The sequence below is a fragment of the Mandrillus leucophaeus genome, unplaced genomic scaffold (assembly GCF_000951045.1).
Source record: "Mandrillus leucophaeus isolate KB7577 unplaced genomic scaffold, Mleu.le_1.0 Scaffold14, whole genome shotgun sequence".
Taxonomy (NCBI): Eukaryota; Metazoa; Chordata; class Mammalia; order Primates; family Cercopithecidae; genus Mandrillus; species Mandrillus leucophaeus.
In genome coordinates, this window is record NW_012101365.1 from 3,106,195 (window position 1) to 3,128,051 (window position 21,857).

The 21,857-nt window shown below is 56.9% G+C and overlaps 1 protein-coding gene across 2 annotated transcripts in view; it reads right to left on the bottom strand.

Moving 5' to 3' along the window:
- Positions 1–21,857, bottom strand: part of GLIS1 (GLIS family zinc finger 1) — a 237,277-nt gene that overhangs the window by 19,425 nt on the left and 195,995 nt on the right. For both annotated transcript variants that reach the window (XM_011973791.1, XM_011973792.1), the window contains exon 4: positions 4,321–4,482. In XM_011973791.1, coding sequence (XP_011829181.1) covers positions 4,321–4,482 — 162 coding nt within the window. The remainder of the gene's footprint in view (positions 1–4,320; positions 4,483–21,857) is intronic.

A 21,857-nucleotide genomic window follows, 5' to 3' on the forward strand; every position in this document is an offset into this window, starting at 1 on the left:
GGAGGCTGGGGAGTCTGGGAAGGCTGAGGGGCTGGCCAGGCTGGGGGCTGTGCCCTGTGCATGGGGAGCAGACAAGTCTCTTCCCCTCAGGCCCCCATGGCTCACCCAGAATACAAGAGGTGGACCCCAAATCCATCCCCACCCTGCCCTCCAGGCCTCGGGCTCCCCACACACTCACAGCCAGAGGGGAAGGGCTTTCTCACAGACCCGCTCTTGCCTTTGAAACCCCTTGGTGGCTCCCGGGTGCTCTACAGGCCATCTCCTGGCACTATAGGCCCTACACCTCCCACCGTGGGCACCTCCTCAGCTCTCCCACAGCCACATCACCTCCTCTCCAAGCCCTCCTCGCATCCTCCACCCCCTCCCCGGGCCAGAATGTCCCCCTAAGCGCTGTCCAACCTCTCTGCTGGGCTTGTTCAGGGTCCCTCTTCTCAGCCAGGGAGGGACCTCTCTGACTCATCCCAGGTCTGAGTGACCCGGGGCAGGGGACGCGTGGCTCTAATTGAATCCTGATCTCTCCCAGGGCTTCCATAGGACCCTGCTTGAGGATTCGGGCCGCTGCTGGGGCTTGAAGCTCACAAGGCTTCCCTTTGTGGACATGTCTAGTGCTTCTGTTCTCTCAGAAGCTTCTGCCCTGCTGGTACTGCAGGGGACAGGAGAAGGATTGGAGAGAATGACACCTCTCAGAGTGAGTACCAGGGACTGCCATGTCCTGCCAGACACACCCACGTGGAACTGCCCCCAGAACCTCAAGGCAGCTTTGCCCCTGCTGGACTGAGGAGAGGCTGGGCCAACCTCGGACCCAGGGAGAGGTACCCATGGCCCTGGGACCTCATGAGAGGAGGAAGCAGAAAGAGATGACCATACCTTGGTGCTGCCACGGAGAGTTGCCAGATTAAAGAAACGGAGGAGAGCAAAAAGAGAGACAGCAGTGAGAAGCTTGCTGGGGTTGGCCTGGGAGGGAGAGCGGAGGCCTGCCGCGGATGGCCCCTGCTGCCCCCAGCCTGCCCCACCCCAGAGGTAGGCTCCCTCTCTCACACACCATACACACACACACACACACACACACACACCCCCACCACCACCACACACCACACACCACATACACACCATGCCATACACACCCACGCACCACACACACGTGCGTCCACACGTGCCCGGGCACACACACGGCCCTGCCCTGTCCCTGAGCCGGCCCCAGGACTGTCCCTTGGGGATGCTGATACAAATCCACTCGCTTTCGTCTAAAAGCAAACAAGCCGGCTCTGTGTCTGCAGGCGCATTCGCCTGGAAACGGGCGGCAAGGCCCATCTCTCTGTTTGTTTTTCCAGGGCCTGACGTGTGTAGAACATTCCTCAGGCCCACGAGCCCTCAGGAAACCCTGTGGCCGTCCCCAGCCAGCAGCCAAGCCCCGCCTGGAATCGCCATGTGGGCTGCAGCGCTGGGCGGCCTCCCTCTGTCAGTAATGAGGACGCTCCGTGTCTGCTCCGTGTCTGCCATGCGGAGCCCCTGCCCGTCTGCACTTAAAGGCCAGCTCTGCTGGGAGCGCTCCCCTGTGCAGGCCCGGTGCTGAGCACCCGCCATCCACCATCTCCCTGAGCCCACACCCACCCAAGACACTCATCCTGCTTTGCAGAAGAAGAAACTGAGGCCTATATTTTGCCCAAGATCCCACAGCTGGGAGAGGAAGGGAGCGTGTGCAGGCCTCTGTTAGAATGCCTCCTCTGCTCGGTGGCCTCCAATGGTCCAGTGAAATGGGCAGGGGAAAGAGAATCATTCCGATGGGGAAGCTGAGGCCCCGTGCAGGACAGCGGCTTATTTGAATCTGCTCAGGGGATCTGTGCAGTCAGGACTCGAGCCTCATACTGAGAGCCTGGGACACGGCAGGATGTGGTCAGCACCCAGTCAGTAAGAGGACAGACAGGGGAAGGCTGCCCAGTCTATGTGTGGGGCCTCACACCTGCTGCCTCAGTTGACCTCCCTCTCTCTCTGAAGCAGGGATTTTACCTCTCAGGAAGCCCAGGGAGGCCAGGGGCTTTCCTCAGACCTCCAGGACCCGGAGGCAGGGCCACGATCACAACCCTGGTCTGGTCCTCTCCGTTTGTTCTGAGAAACTTTCTCGCCCATGGAGAGAATCCCACATGTTACAATGCCAGAGGGGAGCTGGGGACATAGCTGGTCCCCTCTGGAAAGCAAGGCCCTGCCCTGCAAGGGGCCTGACCCAAGGGGCCTCTAGGGGCGGGTGCTGGGGTAGCAAACTAGCAACACAGAGCTGCCTGCGGTGTTTATGTGGGGGGCTAGATCCAAGTGGGGTGCTGGGCTTGGCGTCTGCACTTCCCAGGCCTCCCTGGGACCTCCTGGGGAGACGAAGGCCTGAGATAAGCCTGCGGGCTCACTCTGGGCCTGGCCTGACCGAGGCCTTGGGGCTCTGTTCACACACCAAGTAGGGGCCAGAGGCCTGTTGCTTTGGGGCTGGGTCCAGGAAATGCAGTAAGGAGGGAGGGAGGAAGGAGAAGGGACAGGGAAGGTGGCCCGAGAGACATGGGAGGGTGGGGAAACGGTGCAGGGAGGCCTGGCACTGTCAGCGCTGGCTTGTGGCCTCTGGGAGATATAACTGGGGATGCTGGGGTACAGAGTGTGCCTCTCAGGGCCTGGGCCAGGGTGCCATGGGCCCCTTAGGCTGAAAAGGTGACAAAGGCAGGGAGATTTGCTAGTGCTGCTCCTCACTTCATGTCCGCAGCACAGCCTGTGACAATGAAGCTGAGAAGGGGAGGAGAGCTGGGTTCAGGTTGGGGACGGGGCCCTTCCTTGCCACCCTTACCGCTCTGCTCTGCTGCATCCCCCAAGATGGCTTCCACATCAGCTTTTCCAGCAGAGAGCACTGGACTCGGAGTGGCGCAGCCGGGTTTGCATCCCAGCTCTGCCACACACTTGCTGTGGACAGGGCAGAGGGCTCAGTCTCTCCGAGTCTCAATTTATGAAACGGGGATAATGGGCCCCATCTTGGCTGATCACCAGGATGAAACTGGGGGCAGTGTGTGTGAGACTGTGGGGCCGGATGTGCAGAGTGTCCCCTGCAGGGCCTGGCCTGCCCCCAGGAATATTGCTTCCCTGCTGTTTTCTGTGCACTGAATCTTCTGGGTCTCGGTTTTCCCGGCTCTAAGGTACATGGCTGGCATCAGAGGCCTGCAAGAGCCCTTTCAGCTCTGTCCTCTGCTGTCTCATGGCCTCCAACTTACTCTGGAGGGGTCAGCTGCCCTCCTGGGCCCGTTTCCTCCTCATCTGTGAACTGGATGGGCTGAGCGGCATCTACCCAAATCCCCCAGCCCCTGACCCACAGAGTTCCCCAAACACCTGCAGGAAGCATAGAGAAGCCAGCCTGGGGCCTGGACATGGCTCTGCCGCAGACCCCAGTCTCCTGCAGCACATGGGGGCTGGGATCCTCCTGGGGCACGTGCCCCTCACCCAGGGTCTAGTGTAAGGCCCTGGTCTGAGTCAGCTCTGCCACCATCCAGCTGTGCGATGGTGAGCAGGCACTGGCCTCAGGTGTCCCGCTTCCCTAATCTGTCAAATGGCTTAGTGACTGCCCCTGCCTAGAGCGCGGGGTCCGTATGAGATCCTGCGGGGTGAAGTTTTAGGAAGCACTCTATTAACGACACACGGAGGGCTGCCTGGGCAGACACTGGAATAAAGCTGCCGTTATCTACGCCTGGCGCAAACAAGGGAAGGGAGGTGGGAAGGGAGCCAGTATCTGGAGGCCTGGGTCACCCGCAGGAGCCTGGAGTCTTAGGCACTGCCCACCTCTGCTGCTCGCCTGCAGGGCTCAAGGGACAAAGGACTGCCCTGGAGAGTCTCTGACCTATGTCTACGGAGGGGATGGGAAGAGCAGGGAGCAATCTGCTCTGGGCGTGGCTGACAGGTTCCAGGGAGGGGACACAGGAAGGTGAGTGTGCTCCCTCCATGAGGCTGTGCACGGCTCTGGTTCCCAGGCTGGTACCCATAGGCCAAAGCAGTGCTTCTTAACTGGGGCAGGTTTGCCTCCCCTCACCCCTGGGGACATTTGGCATCAGAGAGTTTTGGTTGTTGCGACTGGGAGTGGGAACATCGCCTCCTCTCTAGTGAAGAGAGGCCAGGGATAACTGCTAAACATTCTAGAATGCAGAGGACGCCATCCGACCCACTGCCCTGCCAAGCATCATTCTGCCCCGAACATCAGCGGCGCTAAAGGGTAAGGCAGGGAGGCAGGGTCTCTGCACTGAATGAGTGGCAAGTGCGCAGCCATCCTCCACCCCGCCCTGGGCCTCTGCCTGCCGGGCCTACCGTGTCTAGGTGGGTGCGCTGGTGCTTGGCGCGGTCGCTGGAGTTGCTGAAGGCCTTCTGGCAGCCCGGGTGCTGGCACAGGTACGGCTTCTCGCCTGTGTGGCTCCTCAGGTGTATCTTGAGGTTCTCCAGCCGTGAGAAGGCCTTGCTGCAGCCTTCAAACTGCAGGAGAGGCTGGTGAGGGGAACTCCCAGCCCGCTGGACACCCCACCCCTGCATGGAAACTAACCCCCTAGGTCTGCCTGGCCCTAGCACCCCTGCCCCTCCCATCCTGCCTGAGCCTCTGGGAGCTCCGGATCAGCCGCCTGTGAAGTGCTCAGGACCCAGGCCTTATCTGGAAACGCCTGGTGAGTCCAGAAAAACAGCACCCCGACTTAGAAATGGGGCACGAGGGCTGGAGAAGAAAGTGGCCTTTTCAGTTCTAAACCTGAAAGGCTCCCCTCTCCAGGGCCATCTGGAAACGATGCACTGCCCTGACCACAGCACAGCGTGGAATCAGGACTCTGAGGGCAGGCACGTGTCCCAGCACAGAGAGCTGAAATATGGACGGACCCACAGCCTGGATCTGAATCGGGCTCTGTTCCAGAGAGGCTTTGGGCGGTACTCTGGACCCCTCTGTGCCTTGTTTCCTTGTTTTCAAGCTTGAGACTATGTGGCCACCACTCAAGGCTGACATGAGGGCCCCAGGGGGTAGGACACTGAATGTGGCGGGGTTTGTCGGTCTGGAACAGAGTCGATGCTAACTGCTGTCAGAACAAGAGCCACATTTGTAAACTGAAGGGCCCTTCATAGATCCTGTGGCTCTGTGATCATATACTGCCCTCCACACCTCTCTTTAGGCCCAGCCCATGCCCTAGATCAACATGGGGAGTTGGCCAGAAAATTTCCAGCCTTTGTTCGTTCAAGTCACTCTTTCACAGCCACCCACCAACCTCCCTCAGCCCTCACAGCCACCCACCAACCTCCCTCAGCCTTCAAAGTCAGCTCAAATGCCGCCCAGCGGAGGCAGCAGCCTCTGGTCCTTCCGTGTGATGAGCTGCTCCTTCTGGCTTCTCCCCATCTGTCCCTGTCCCAGCCAGGCTGATGTTCTGGCCACGTGCTTGCATGGGTGGGAGAGGGGACCAGCGCTGATGGGCGCCTGCTACATCCAAGTGTGGTGCTGGGTGTTGGACACACAACAGCTGTGAAGTATATGGCATTAATGTCCCCATCTCAGAGATGGAGGCTTCATGTGGTCAAGTGACCTGTCCAAGGTCATAGGGCTGTGACATGGCAATGACAGGGCTTAGGCCAAGTCTGATGCCAAAGGCCAAGTGGCTCTGCTATGCCTGCTGCCTTCCTAGGCCAGGTGACTCGAGGAGGAAGGGACCAGAGGAGGCTGGCCCCTCTCATGAGCCATGGATTTCCTCCAGGGCTGAACAGCCAACCATGAGCACCTAACCCAGATTAAGGCCCATGGGAGCCCGCCCCTCGGAACCAGGGGCCAGCATGGGCTCCCAGCAGCAGGTGGCCCAGGATGAGCTGGGAGCAGCCATGTTACCTGAGGACTGGCGCTCCCAAAGCCTGCTCCCAAAGCCTCCTTTCTCTGGGGCTCATCTGCGGGGAGTAGGGGAGGAGCTGGTTGGGTGCCTGGGTGTGGGCTCATTTCAGACCCTGTGATCCACCTGGCTGATTTTCATGGCCTTGGCTCAAGGCTGTTCAGCACATCCAGTAATTTCTGGTGCGAGGCTGTTCACTGGGACAGACTGGCTCCAGTCTACGGTGAGTACCAAAATGCAGACAGAACTCAGACACGGGTCCTGCCCTCTGGGTGTATAGAGCCCACGCGGGAGACGCACACATACACACCATCATAAAGCGACGCGGTTGCGCTGTCACGGAGGGAAACACAGGGGCTGTGGCCACGCAGAGGAGATGCCTAAGCCAGCCAGGGGGCCGCGAGATGCTTCCACGGGCTTGATGACTGTAGCGAGCTTAGATAGACACACAGCAGTGTGGAGACACAGGCAGGCAGTTACCCCAACACTGATGCATTCGCCTCATTCAGTCTCTGGCCCGGCCTGGGCCCTGAACTGCGACCAACAGATTCAAAGAAGATAGTGGGGTGACTCACACTGAAGGTCAAGGAAGGGCAGGCTGGGAGGCACCAAAGCATGAAAAGGGTACAGATTCCCTGTGAAGATCCCTGAGCGGTTGATGTGGGGTTCATCATGCTGCGGGTGGGCTGGGCTCTACTGGCAGAGTCTGCAGGGAGCTCAGAGGCCAAATCGCGGGGACTCAAATGCCAGGCCAGTGAGCCTGGACTCCACCTTGGGGACAGTGGAGACCCTTCTCCTAAAGAAGGGAAAGGACAAGGTCAGATATGTGCTCTAGGAAGACCCCTCTGGCTGAGGTGACAAGTGGGGACTGGGGAAGGAGAAAGGAAGATGGCAATTGTAGCAGTTCTAGATGAGGGTCACCAAGGCCCCATCCAGGGCAGAGGTGGCAGATGGAGCACAGGCCAGGGGACAGCTGCTCAGACAGACATGAAAGACACAAGTGACACAAGAGACAATGATGGTCCTGGGACAGCTCCCTCCACGCCTGTCCCCTGGAAGCCCAGCCACAACTCAGGGCCATGCTCTGCTGGGGTGAGTCCAAGGCGAGCCATCCACAGCTGGGTTTTAGAGGCTGTTCTGCTTCCTACTTCCAGATGTTGTGCCTTTTCCATGCATCCAAACCAGAAGGGAATCCTGTTTGGGCAGTAAATAGGCCACAAGCCACCTCCCTTGCTCCCCTGCAATGGCCTTGTGCCAAGCTCATCCCAACGTGAGATGGGGGAGCCCGGGCTAGAGACTGGGCTTCCTCTCGGCATCCAGCTCGTGCCTTTGTTCCTCTCTGGCCCATGCAGGGTGGGGAGGTATCTGCAGCAGAGGGCAATAACCCTCCGGGCTGCATCATTTTCCCGACTGGGGGAGAGTGCTGGATCAGTACATCATCTTCTCCCCAAGGTCTGTGTATTCCTGCCTTGGCTAACCCTCCACTCAGCACAGTTGCTCCTACCCCCAGCCTCTGTTCGGACTGTCCCCCTCCTGGGACTCCTTCCCTTCCAACTCTCTGACAATCTAATGCATACGTTTTTCAAACACAGGATCTGCCACTTGGTGTTCATGGTTTTCCAACATGGACCCAACTGCCTCTCCCATGCAGACGCTCCACACGTGATCTGCAGGAGTGAGACTGTGTCTGAAGAGTCCTGAATTCTGTCAGGAATTTCCACGCCCTCAGGCCTTTGCTTCAGCCATTCCCTAGGCCTGGAATGTCTTTCCTTTATTTGCTCATTTAGCAAACATCTACTCCTGTTGCTTAAGCACTCCCTCTGAGACGCCTTCCTCGACCTTCCCCACTCCCTCCTCTGCGACACCCGTGAGCTTGTGGGGTAGGTTTTCCCTGCACAGCCATGGCCTTCTCCCCATGCCCCCAGGCTGAGAGTTTGAGAGTTCCTTGAGGGCAGCGCTGGCATCTCAATCATGGGGCAAACGGTGGGATGGAAGCATGATATGGGGGTTGCTGGGCATGTGGTCCACGCACCCCTGTGAGTACACCCTCTCACCCCAGTGTGCAGGAAGGTACTTCGATATGTGCATGTGCACTGATGCCCGTGCTGTGCCCATGTATGTTGGCCCAGCCTTGTCCTACTTCCCGCCCCCTGGAACTCTCCAGAGCTGAGCCGCAGGCTGGGGTATAATAAGCAGCTGCCCCGGATGCCCCGATGGGAGTGGCCTGTCCCTCCAGGTGGAAACAGAGATAGCAGCAGATGAAGGGGCACTACCCCGTCAGGACTGGTCTGGGATGAGGATGCTGTAGGCACCCCTGGCAGAGCCAGAGTCATGCCCCACGAGGACCAGCATCCCAGACACGCCAGGGGCCTTGAGGGCTTATGGGCTCTGCCTGCAGCTGCCTGCCAAGGTCCCTGTGGTCCTTCCTAGTCAACAACTGCACAGATGGGGACAACACAGGCACAGAGAAAGGGATGGGAGCGATCATCAGTTCAGTCCCTATTGTGTGCTTGGTTCTGCTGGGCCTGGTGCTGTCACAAATGTGGCATCTTATCTTCTCTACCACCCAGTAAGCAAATATTACTATCCTCACTGACAGACGGGGAGCTGACGCTCAGGGTGCAGCCAGCACGGGGGTTACACACACGGACCCTGCTGTAGACCCAGCCCAGGGGGCACTCTTTGGGTCCCAGGAGCAGCCTCCAATGAGTGCAAGGTAGCCTTTGGGGTGGGCGTGGCTTGAAGGGGCCCCATCCACCGGCTGTATAGGGCTGAGGGAACTGCAGGGAGGGAACCCCCCACCACTGGGTTGTGGGGGCACAGATGCTGCAGAATGGATGCATGGGGCTTGTTAGAGCAGAAATGCAGCCATCCAGCACGTCCCTGGCTTCGGACCTTGGTTTCTCAGGGGGAGGGAGAACTTACCTTAAAGTAATGGTACCATGACCGAGGGCATCATAATGATTCCATGGGGCCTGCACCACAGGGAGTGCCACTGGGACAGGGCCTTTCTGACACCCCAGTCACCTCAGTCTCTATAGTACATTTGTCCAGGACAGACACCTGCTTCCTGCTGCCAGTGTCCAAGGGTACACTGGACCCCCATTGCAAGGGCTGAGTGCCTCTTTGTGGGGTCAGGGAGGGGCATTGTTCCCCCTGTGCCAGGGGCACTGAACCTGAGCTATGCCACAGGCAGAACTGCCATCTCTCCTAAGAAAAAAAGTGCCTGCAACACGAGGTAAGCCCTGAAAGCCACCTGCACACCCCATCCCTCCACTCCTACCTTACCACCCACCCACCCCAACCCTACTACTGTGCACCCCCCATCCTTCCACTCGCGCACTTCTGGGAGTCACTCACTCATCCTCTCCTCTTTGAGCACACAGGTTCTTATCCTCCTGCCTCGCTCAGTTGCCCCTCTGTGTGCCTGGCAGTGTGCTGGGAGCTGAGACCCAAGGGCATCAAAGACCCACAGCTCCAAACACACTGGAATGTGTTCAGAGCCCTAGGAAGGGGCTGACCCGGGGGCTTCTGGCTGGCAGAGGTTGGGGAGCTATACAGGTCTTCACAGAGGAGCTCAGCCCTGACGCCCAGGCAGGGGCTAGAAACACAGAGCCAGGAAAAGCATTCCAGGGAGAGGGCAAAGCATGAACAACAAAAGCAGGGAGGCTGGAAGAGGTGGGATATGTTCTGGAAACAGTTAAGAATCTGTTGAGCAGAGAAGGAAGGGGAGCAGGGAGAGGAGAGGTGAAAGAAGAAATGGGAGTTTTGGAGGCTCCCTTCATTCGAACACATGGGGTAGTGGTTCCTTCTGGAGCAGGCAAGTTTGGGGATTTTTGATCCCAAAGACTTCACAGAAGCCACCCCATGCAATGACTGATGCGGCACAGGCTCTTCACTTGAGGGACCCTGGTGCGACTTCTACTGGCTGGACCACCCCAGGTCATGCAGGACTGATGTCCTGGGTCTGAGCTGTCACTGTTTCTTCCATCTACCTTTACTAAGCACCCACCGTGAGTCCAGGAACTGGGCTGGACCAGTGCCAGAGGGTGCAACATGGGCGCCTAGGCCTCAAGCACATATGGCCCTGAGTTGCCGGCACAGGGCCAGCCCACCTCGGGGCCTCTCCATCCCTCATGGTGGGTGGCTGGGTGGGTGTGGGGCCCCTGACCTTCCATTCTACCTGGATGCTTGAGCTAGGAACATGTTCCCTCCCCTCCCAGCCCATTTCCATGATCTATCTGGAAAGAAGACTTAAGCCCATAGCTCTGTGTCCCTCCCTGCTCAAACCCTGCATGACTCCCCAGTGCCTTGACATGTACAGATCCTCACCCTGGCATTCTGGCCAGCATGATCTGGTGGCTTGGTGCTGGCTTGGTGGCATCTGTACCGTCCAACCCCCATACCCACACCACTGCATTTTAGCTTCAGATCAGCCTGGGGGCAAAGCTGGCCTCCACGTTTCCCGACCCAATGAATCAAGGTGAGCTCATTTCACATCAGAGACCAGATACCTCAGACATAAGAAGGGGCACACTGTGGGGGCTCTGTGAACCACTGTGTGCAGAGGCATCAGCGCTCTGACACCGTCTGTCCACGCAGAGAATGTTATGTGCACCTTTTGTTGAGGGCGGATTTGAAACACCCTGGCTCAAATAACCAAATACACAACAGACTGATCTGGCCAGAAGGAAAGGCTCCCACACCATGGGAACGGAGAAGGTGATACTGAGGGCAGGGGGTACTCAGGATGGGGAAAAGGAAAAGCAGGCATGTCTAACAATCTTGAAAAATGTGAGGATAGGTGGTTAGGTTTTTCTTATTTACCCCAAAATACACAAACAGTAAAATATATTTGAAGATGAAGTTGGGGTGAATTCAGAATGATAGAAGTGACTGGGTAACACCCTCTCTGACACCTACCGTGGGCCAGGTGCTGTGTGTGTTTCATTTAATGCAGACAACGTGCCCTGCCGGGGAAGCTACTTCCCAACCCACTCTGCAGAAGAAGAAACTCAGGCTCAGAAGGTGGATGTCACTGGCTCCAGGTCACACAGCCAGTCAGTGACAGAGCAGGAATCTGCCCTCGGGTCTGGCTGACGGGTCTGTATGTGTCCCTAACCATCTGGCCACTGCCTCAGGGACTCCTACCTAAAGCACCAGAAACACAAGCTCTGTCTCGGGAGCTGTTACTGTCATTTCAAACCAGGCGTCACAGGTTCCATTCCCGCGGCAAAGCCAGGCCCGGGCCCAGCCCCAGAGCTGACGCTGGGAAGAGAGGATGCCCACAGTGGATGCCTCCATGCAGAAAGGAAAACCAGGTGGCACAGTGGAGAAGAAAGTACCAGCTGATCCACAGAACAGCCTTGAAAGGCCCAATTCCCACATGTGGGGCGTGTTACAACAGAAGATTAAACAAACGGGGAAAATACCCCGGGAACCATGAAGCCCCAGACCATCTGGAGTTTTATAGTGACAGGCAGGGGAAAATCAGAACCTAATTGAAAAATGTCCACTGCAATCCATTACCGCTGCGTGCAGCTCACAGAGCAGAGGGCAGGAGATGAAAGACAGAGGGGAGCCATCCCAGCAGCCAGGGAGGGAGTGGCATCCTCACCTCTGGGCCAAGCCCAGGGACCCCTCAAGCTGTGGCTCGGGGATGGGGAGGGCTGAAGCCCAGGATCTGCTGAGCACTGGCTCAGATGTTCGAATCGCAGGGTGGGTCCACCTTCCTCAGCAAGCCACACTCAGAGCCTTTTATGCATCTGTAGATGGGCTAAGAGCATGCAGGCGAGCCCCAGCGCAGTGCCTGGCATGCCGCTGGCACTGGGTGATGGCATTTCTCTCCCTCTGGCCCTGGGGAAGAACCAAGGGCCCTGTTTCACATGTGAGTTGGTGACACTGTGCCGCAAACCAAAGTGCTGCAAACCAAGTCACGCAGACAGAGGTTTGTGCTGAGCTCCACCACCGGGAGCCTGAACCTGGGCTAGTCACATCTCATTTCTGTCCTCGTTTTTCTCTTCTCTAAAATGGGGCCACCACAAACGGCTGGCAAATGAAGGAATACGCCCAGCGTAGGAACTGGCACGTAGCTGGTGTCTAATGAATGTCAAGTTTCCTGCCTGCGGCTGGCATGGCCCAAAAAGGAGGCAGGGTTCAGTTTCTCATGCTCTAACTAAGAATCTGGACACAGAGAGTGAAGAGGAGGTTTAGGGGAACAGGGCATGGCACGGGGGCAGGGGAGGAAATGCCTTCAGTTTTAGCATTTGCCAGTGACTTGCTTCTAAATAAACACATCTCTGGTTTAAGGGTAAAATATATTGGGTTACAAAAGTCTGGCAGGCCATTCAGGGATCAACTTCTCATTTTTGTACAAACTTTTAAGTTACTTTACAACAATGATGTGGATGTGGGAAATGCGGTGCCAGCTCCTTCTCCAAGATGTCAACTAATCCTGTGTTTGGCCAGCTCTAAAGGCCAGTGATCTGGGCACTGAGGGCCACTCCTCACTCCTGCACTCTGGGAGGGGCCGCCGGCTGGCCTGAGGTTACCGTCCTGTGCTCCCCTGTGGGGCTCCCCCAGGGTCTCCTCAGAGTTTGGGGCTTTGCCAGTCCTCTGGGGGGAGGTTGAGTTAAGAAGGGAACGGACAGACAGGAGGAGGTTCCTGGGGGTGAGGCTGGAGAGCACTGGCCCAGGCTCTTTGATCTGGACCATGAGGCCCTCAAGGGTCTGGTCTTTGGGGATGCGGTGCCACCTACACACATGAATGGAAAGTGGGGGCATGTGCGGACAAATGACCAGAACAGCAGCTATCACATTGACCACGTGCCCAGGACTGGGCCAAGCTCTCCCTAAACACCATCTCACTAATCCTGCAACCCCTATTGTTACAGAGCTAGAAACTGAGTTTAGGTGAAGTGCCAGAGTCCCAGTGCTCACTCATGGGATGGAGCCTGGGTTCACCTCCAGTGCCGAGGTCTGTGCCCTGGGCACACTCTGGTTGCAGGTAGCCATGACCAAGCACTACCATGAGAGGCGAGACCATCTGCTCACTGGGCCTTCATAAGCACCTAGAGGAGCTGGAGGCCAGGGAGGGCTGGGGGCACACAGTAAGGCAAGGGAGAATGGGACAGAGGGACCATACACCTCCTTCTGGGAGCCTGTCCTTGGGAGGAGGATCTCAAGGCTGAGGGGGTGGGGGCTGCAGACACCCTGACCCTTCCTCACAGGAACACACTGACAGCTCTGGGATGGGCTCTTCTCCAGCAAAAGACCCTGTCTGGGCAAGAAATGGGTTCCTGTTCCCAGCAGTGCAGTTGAGGGGGCGCCTGGAAACGTGGTTGGCCAGTGAGGATCAAGAGAGCCACCCTTCCAGGGCATGTGGAACCCCCAAAAGTAGGAGATGCAGGGGAATCTGAGTCAGCTTTTCTTGGGGCCCAAGTGGACAGGTGGGATCCAGGGGCTCTCCCAGTGCTGAGCTGTGGTTAGACATTGTCTGGAATGAGGAAAGAGGCTCTGCCAGGGGCCAGGGCTCTGCAGAGAGCACACAGCGTAGAATGACTGACACACGTACACCAAGCCACCAGCCACAGGCCCAGAAATGCGGATACTCACTCACTCTGACGTGAACACCTCTCCTTCCAACCAAGCCACACGTCAGAGACAGAGCCCCAGGACACCAACACACACACACTGATTCACACACACACACACACACCGAGACCCAGAAACTCCCTCACACACATACTACAGCCAAACACACACGCCCCGATTCACCCACACATACCATACTCCCACATATATACCACATAACACACCCACACATATCACACCACACACACACTCCATGGCACGTGAATGCACACCACACACACAATAACACACATCCCAGCACACCCCCAACACACATACACACCATACCTCCCCCACACACGTACCACACCAATATACACCACACCACAAACACACATACCACACTGCATACATCCCCCCACCCCCCCACACACTACACATCATACACATAAACCATGTTTACACCCCGTGACTCATGGCAAAAACACACGGGCCAGGACACACACGTTCACACATATACCCAAGTCCCAGACCTGCCACATTCACAAACGTACTAACCCCCACCCACCAGCCACACCGACACACTGCCCCACACGTAGCACAGCACACGCAGAAACTGGCCACCTGGAATATGGATGTGGGTGCGGGGTCCACTGAGGGGCTGGGTCCACTGCGCCTCCTGACCTCCGCATGGTGGCTGGCCTGGCCTGGCCTTGGGGACAGCATGCATAGCCTGAGAGATCCCTGCTGGCCTCTCTAGCCCAATGTCTCCTCCCCCTCCCCACGCTGCAGCCACAGGCCACACCTTCCCGCCTCCAGGCCTTTGCCCATGCTGCGTCCTCTGCTCAAGGTGCCCCTGTTCACTGGCCAGTCCTCCCTGTTGCTCTAGACTTGGCTCAAGCCTGAGGCCTTCCCAATTCTCTCACTGTCATTCCAGTGCTGCGGCCAGAACTGCCGCAGGTCCCTCACCACTCTCCTACCGTTCAAGCATCGCGCACTTCTCTCAGAGCTCGGCCCTGGGAGGGAGAGAGGCAGACACAAGGCCCCAGCGGTGCGCCTCACCCAGCCCACCCCACCCACACAGCCAAGCCATGGAGGGGAGCATGTTCCCATTTGCTGGGGGGATTCTTTTTAGGTGGGTGCAGCGTCTCACCATAGCCCTGGGGGTTAGGCTGTGAGCGCGGCTTCAGGAGGGAGAAGAGGCCACAGTGAATAAAAGGGTCTCTCCAGGCCTCCAGCCTCAACCCTCCCTGCAGACAAACTCACCCCATGGCCTCAGCAGGGGCCTCCCTCCCCCAGAGATGGCCTGGGGCTCAGGTGCTTCCTCCTCTCCCTGTGAGCCTCAGTGTTCTACTTGCAAATGAGGTGTCCTCCTGTGGTGAAACCAGGGTGTGGCCTTGGTACTGGGCACAGGACAGGTGCTCGGGAACGTTAAGTCCCCTTTTGGGATCCTCTCCCAAGGTGCAAGAAGAAACAGCAGGGGAGGGGTGGTGAGCAACACCTGGGTCTGAGACCTGAGTCCAGCCCTGGCTCTGCGTGACCTCGGCCCAGCCACCTCCCTTTCCTGAGTTTCACCCCGAGCTGCCTGCCCACCAGGGACCGCCTGCACAGGATGGGGCAGTGGGGCGATGGTACAGGTGACAGGCGCATCCATGGCCAGCACTGCACAACATACACCTGGGGCTGCCTGGGGAGTGCGGAGGCCAGATTCTCCACCCACTGCCTGAAAGAAAACCCAGTGTCAGGTCATCCAGAATTGTCACACATGTGCCACAGGCAAAGCTCCCTGTCTTGAGTGGATGGAAAGAACCTGCCAGTGTGTACCTGAGGCTCAGACCCCACCAGAAATGTCCCATGAGGCCCCAGACCCCCACCTTGTGAGGGGACAGTGTGCAGCACCAGGCTGGTGAAGAGCGTGGGGGTGGGAGCTGGGCTGAGAAGATCCACTGGTGTGTAGCTCCTGGAGCCACAGGAACCTGAGAGAGTTGGGGGTGGGAGGCCACCGAGAGGACTCTGCTTAGTAGCAGGATAAGCTCTACCAGGAGAGACGGTGAGCCTCCTGTCCCAGATGCTCAGGGACAGAGCCGGATGACGTATACTCATCAGGGCTGCTGGGACGGTGCAACATGGTTCCTAAGGTTACCTTCAGGAGATCTTCAGGGAACAGCCCATGGTTCTAAATAGGGCTGGGCCTGCCACCTGGGGCCAGTGGTATCAACAGGCCAGGCTAACCTGCCTTGGTCCTTCCCACACCCACCCAGCCACCCACGTGATCGACCAAGAGGCCCCAAGGTGGGCTGGCCCTGTGCTGGCGTCTCAGGACCATATGTGCATGACGCCTAGTGGCTCACATCATACCCTCTTGCGCTGGTCCAGCCCAGTGCCTGGACTCACAGTGGGCGCTTAGTAAAAGTAGATGGAAAAACAATGGTGATTGCCTAGACCCAGGACATCAGCCCTGCACACGCAACTCAAGTTAGGGAAGGGAGGTGAATTACAGCAGGAAACCAGTCACACACACACAAACCAAAGCAAACCAACCAGGGAGGGAAGGAGAAGCTGGGAACAGAGGCAAACCCATCTGGTGGTCAAGTGCCTCCATCTGCAAAGCCCTTCGCTTCCCTGTTCCCACCAGCATCACGGCAGCCCTGTGAGAGGCAGGATGGAGCTGCGGCTTTTGAGATGGGTAAACTGAGGCACCAGGTGGTGAAGGAAACTCTCTGAGGGTCTGAGGCTTGGTCTGTTCATCCTGCAGCTGGGGGAGTTTGGTGAGGAAGGTGCCTGGTGCACAGGTCTGTAATCCACAGCTCTGCCTGTGGCCAGTGATGACGGCACCTGGGTGATCACTCACCAAAGCTGAGGAAGTGGGAGGGCCACAGCCTTGGCACAGAGGCCTCTGTTCAAGGGCTCACTCGGCTTCTCAGCAGTTGCAAGCTGCTGCCTCCTCCCCAAATGCCCCACTGTCCACAGCGACATCTGGTTATAAGCAGGTGCCCAGCAGACTCAGCCAGAGGAGCCCTCTGGGCCACGAACCCTGAGGATATCCCCTTCCCTGATGGTCCTCAGTTTTCATCTGTCAAAAGGATCCATGTGGAATAGCACTGCACCTCTACTCAAGCACCGGGGGAAGGAGATGACTTAGCAGAAAGCAGAGCAGACAGGAGCAAATTCCTGGCTTTTGGGTTTCAAAATCCCAGGCCGCAGGGCCGAACGGAAAGAACTCTGGACATGGATGAGTCACAGGCAGTTAATATTTCAAATGATGTTTCCACCATAAACCCATCACAGAGTGCCCAGCACAGGGGCTGGAACAGAGTGGGTGTTCATGAACATCTGTTAATGAATGAAAGAACCAAGCAACAAACAAATGAACCTTGAGGGAAGTGTCGGGCGGGTGGGGAGGTGACTGGCTGCTCAGCAGTCACCTCCCAAATTAGTGGGGCCTGGGAGAGACCTCGTGATGAGGAAAGAGCAAAGCTTCCTGTACTTCCATCCCCAAACAATGCTCCAGCTGGGACAGGGACATTGGAGGGAAGCCAGATGCATGTACATGGCATGGATTCCTAAAAGCTGTGAGGTCCTGAGCTCTGCCCCTTCACCCCTCGGGGTGCTGACAGCACCACTAGCTAAGTCTGTGGGACTTGAAGCAGGGCTGCGCCCAGCAAGGCCCAGGCCACCTGGGGCATCCAGGCAGGACTCTGGCTGTCTCAGGGAGGTCCCGTCCCAGCACTATGGAGAAGACATTGAGTCTGGGCTGGCCCTGAGGCAGCCTTTAGATGGACAGGGACAAGTAGATTCTGGCCAAAGATAGGGCAGGATGGTTCAGCAGGTGTCAATGTGATAAATGACTCTATGGGCCCCTTGGCTCACTGTAAGCCCCCAAACACCAGAATTTGCATGCAACTATGAGAGAAGATGCGCAGTGATCTGTGAACTGCCAGAGATTTGCTACCCAGCATGTGGGGGCTCAGGATAGGAAGGGAGTGAAAGGAACATTTAAAGTTACTGTTTCTTTCTCTTTCTCACTCCAGTTTGTGGACTTCAGGTTTGGACGTGACATAAGTAAAATAGAGAGCACTAGCGGTCCTCCCTTACGGGGACGTGGTCCTCCGTCATGGGGACACGGTCCTCCCTCATGGGGAGGTGGACACAGGGAAAGGGAGGAAAACTGCCACTGATGGGCGCCCTCAAGTCAGGCCATGCTGCCCTTTCGGTGGACTGCCTTGTTTAACCTCCGGAGTGCTCTAGACAGAAGGTGCCACCGTAATTACCTTTCCTAGATGAGGAGACAGATGCTCCCAGAGGGCCTGAGCCCAGGGCCCCTGAGGAGTGAGCACAGCAGTGGGAATGGAGCCAGGGCTGAGGAATGAGCCCAGGGCTGTCTGATACCAAACCCCTAGCCCCTGTGCTTATGCTGCATGAAGTCGAAAGCAAAGTGGTCTATTGATTTAGGAAACACTGGCCCATGGGGAAGAAATGACTAGAAACAAAGGACTAAACGTTTCCATGTCACCAGAAAATAGTGCTAGCAATAACAGCCACTGCAACAAGCACGCTGGTCTCTCTTAAAACCCCAAATCACTAGCTGTTCGGCTCAAAACAGGTTGGAAAGTTCTGGAAGGGTGTCGGGGAGGTCACCCACCCCTCACCTGCATCTGGGACGTCCCAGGGGTCTGAGAGGGAAGTGGCTATCTGCTGGCCAGGCAGGTCGTCTGGCTCTCCCATGAGCCTTCCCTCTATTGAGCAAGGGGCACGGGAGAAACACCCCGTGGTCACCACTTGCAAGAGAGGACCGTGCCAACTGAAAAAAGTTACATCCACATGGGAGAGCAGGAAGGGGCCCCTGAGGAGAAGCGCGCTGTGAGGCGCTCCATGGAGAACCAAGGGGTGGCGGGAGGAACCATTCTGGGGCGCGCGGCCCAGCCCAGATGCCTGGCTCAGCAGAGCTGCGCCACCCGACTCAGAGGGACGCCTGGAACTCATTAGCATTATGTCAGGAATAATATAAAATTAAAACATTTAGCTTTGGCTTCTAAAATTAAGGAGGACAAAAAGAAAAGGATGCCATTGTGCTGAGCCGCTCAGCTATGACTTGGGCACCAATAATTTACAGAAAATAAATCACTGCATTACACTTGGGCCCAGTCAGGACCCCGGGGTTGCCAACAGGGCTAAGGACTGAGAGAGGAGCCCGCAGCTCAGCTGCAGAGAAGAGGAAGGTTGGGAGACAGGGTGTGGTCCGGCCCCCGGGACACAGTGAGGCCTTTGGGCTGCTCACTTGCCAGGGCAGCACCAGGTACATGTGCATCCTGACACTCTCTTTCCTGGCCCCCAACCTCTACGCTGGCCATTACTCCCAGATCCATCATCTCCCCTGCAGTAGGGAGACCCCTAAATTGCAAGCCTCCCCTTGCCACTCCCAAACCCTATGGGTGGCTCCACTGCCTTCAGGATACTACCCTCAGCCCGGCACTTCTAGCATCTCGCCGACTGACCTCTGGGGACCTTCCAGCTGTAGTTGGCTCCCCGAGCTCCCTGGTCCCTCTCCAGGCTCCTGTTACACTGACCACTTGGGCCATCAGAACTTCATATCTGTGTGTTTTTATATATGCTGTTCCCTCAGTCTAGAATTCCCTCAAGTCAGGCTCAGTTCCAACACTGGCTTCTTTGTGAGGTTCTGGGCTTTGGGGCAGGTCCTGGGCTCAAAGCCTCTCTGGGTTCACCTCAGCCCAGGGGTAAATGCAAGTGACTGGGCTGGGCTGCGTGGGAACCCAAGTCCCACACAATGTCAGTACTGGCCGAACCTCCAAGGACCTCATGTTGTGGGTGGGGACACCAAGGCAGCCCAGAGAGGGCAAGGCTCCCCAAGGCTTCCCCTGCCCCCAGTGTTTTGCAGGCCCCTGGATCCTTAGGGCAGGTTCTTCCTGCTCCTGTGTGCTCATTTTGGAGAACAGAGTGCTCAAGAGTCATCCAGACCTGTGTTCAAATCCCGATTCCCCTCCAATTCTGTGAAAACCACCTAATACCCTAATTTGTCGGCATTGCCAGGGAGGTAATGACAGTAGAGTATCACCGTCCCAGGGCTCTGGGGGGTCAGCATCAAGACGGCTGTAACACGGTCTACACTACCCGCAACCCCATGCAGAGACACTGCAGTCCATGGACCCCAAGGACAGGGGGCCCGATGGGGTAGACACAGGCTCCTGGCTCCTCGGGAAGGCAGCTGGGCAGAGTCCCTAAAGCCTGACCTGTCCAGCGGCATCATGGGGCAGACTGTCATGCCTTCATTCAGTCATTCACCAGTCATTCATTCATTTCCTCACTCACTCATTCACTCAGCTAACTGCTCATAGCCAGACACATAAAATACACTGTTAGTGAAAAAATCAAGTACCCAAACAGTAAGTAGAGTATGATTCCATTTTAGTAAAGAGTATAATTATATACACAGAGAGCAGCCTGGAAAAATACTCCAAAATTAAATTAAACAGTGGTTATTTCTGAGTGGTGTAGTTAGGGATACCTTTTCCTTTTTTCTTTACATTTCACTCTCTACTTTCTACTTCTTTACATACTATACTTATTGCTTTATATTTTACGCTGTGTTGTTTTGGAAACATTTAAAAAATTTACAGTGGGCAGCGTCATACTTTCACGGACAGATTTAGTCACAATTCTAGACTTCTTGCCTAGTTCTACACGTGCCCTTGAGTGAGTTGCTGCGGAGGGCGGGACCCTGGACACCCCCTGCTGCATGTGGAGCCAGATCCAGCCCATGCACTGGCTCCTGTCCTATGTGACATGGGCAAAGAGATTTCCCCTGAACTCATTTTCCGCATAAAAATCCAGGGACAACACGATAGCTTCCAGAGGGGATCTGAGGATTAAGGAAGACATGGATGGGGACCAACTCGCTGAAGGGCAGGGGATACAGCTCATGGTGACAGTGGTGTGCCTGCATCAGGGAATTGAGACCCACTCGCCAATGCACTGAAGGATGTGGGTGCCACCTTGCAGGGTGACCTCACTGAGCTCCTGTTTCCCACATGATGGCCAGGGACGCCTGAGGAGGCAGGGGGCTGGTGTAATTAGACATCGGTGACAGACAGGCTCACTCCTAAGAGCAGAGGAGCCAGAGGCAAGCCCAAGCCACAAACCTCGGCAGGGAGGGTGAGGATGACATTTCACTATGCAGCAGCAGCCAGGAGCCATGGGGCACTGGGGAGGAGCGAGTGCTCCCTCAACGCCATCTCTGAAGCCATAGCCAAATGTCTGGGGACACATTCCTGAGCCACCTGGATGGGGTGCAGCTTTGGATCAGGAAGACCAGGTTCAAGTCCCAGCCCTGCTGCTTACTCGCCTGTGTCCTCAGGCACATTACTCAGCCTCTCTGGTCCTGGAGGTGTCTTCTGGAAAACGGGGTTAACACTCCCTGTTTGCAGGTGTATTGCAACGACTACATGAGATGAGAGATGGCAGGGCTCGTCAATCTGGGCTTGGGACAGTGTCCATCCAGCAGTGCCAATACACCAGCGACAGGCGGCACACTCCATGCAACCGACACCAAGGTGCCTCTGCTCCCATCATTTTCTTCTGCTCCCATCATTCTCTTTCCAGAATGTTCTTCTCCTGTCACTTCACCTGGCCAAGTCCTGCTCATCCTTCAAGCTTCAGCTCATAAGCCACCTCTTCCAGGGAGCCTTCCCAGAATTCCCTGTTGTTAAGACTAGGCTGCCCTGGGGTCCCCCACCACGCCCTTCCTTCCATCACAGCCCCTGGACTCAGCATTGTAACTGCCGGGCTCTGCGCCTCTTTCTTCCCCTGACTGGGTGTGGGAGGCAGACACAGGATGGACCTGGTCCTGACTGGCCTCTCACTCCAGGGCCCATCAAGGGACTAGACATACAGCAGGTGCTCAGGGCATGCCTGCTGACTGCAACAGTGTGCTCCACCAGGGTTAGCCACCCTTGTTTCACCTCACCACTGGGGAAGGAGAGAGGCTCTTTTCTTTCAAAATCCCAGAAGGTCTGCGTTGAAAGGGATGTGAAGTCTACCCATTTTGCAGATGGGAAGACTGGGGCTGGGTAAGGAGAAGATACCTGCTCAAGGCTGCCTGGTATGTCAGTGGTGACACAGAGACAGAGAGCCAGGGCTCCAGACTCCCAGCCCAGTGCTCTCTGATCCTTGGCCTCAGGGCTCTCTTCTCACAGTCACAGAAAGAGCAATAGCCAAGAGCTGCAGGCTCGATGGGGTTGAAGGTGGCAAGACCAACAGTGCACCCTGGTCTGGGCACCCCCATCTCCCCTCGTCAGCACCGAACCTGCCTGAGCTCTACTGCACTTCTCACTGCTGGCTCCTGCCTTTGATGGACGGAAGGTGTCACTTACCTCCGTCAGGCCCCACTTCCCAGGCCCTGACCCAGGCAGG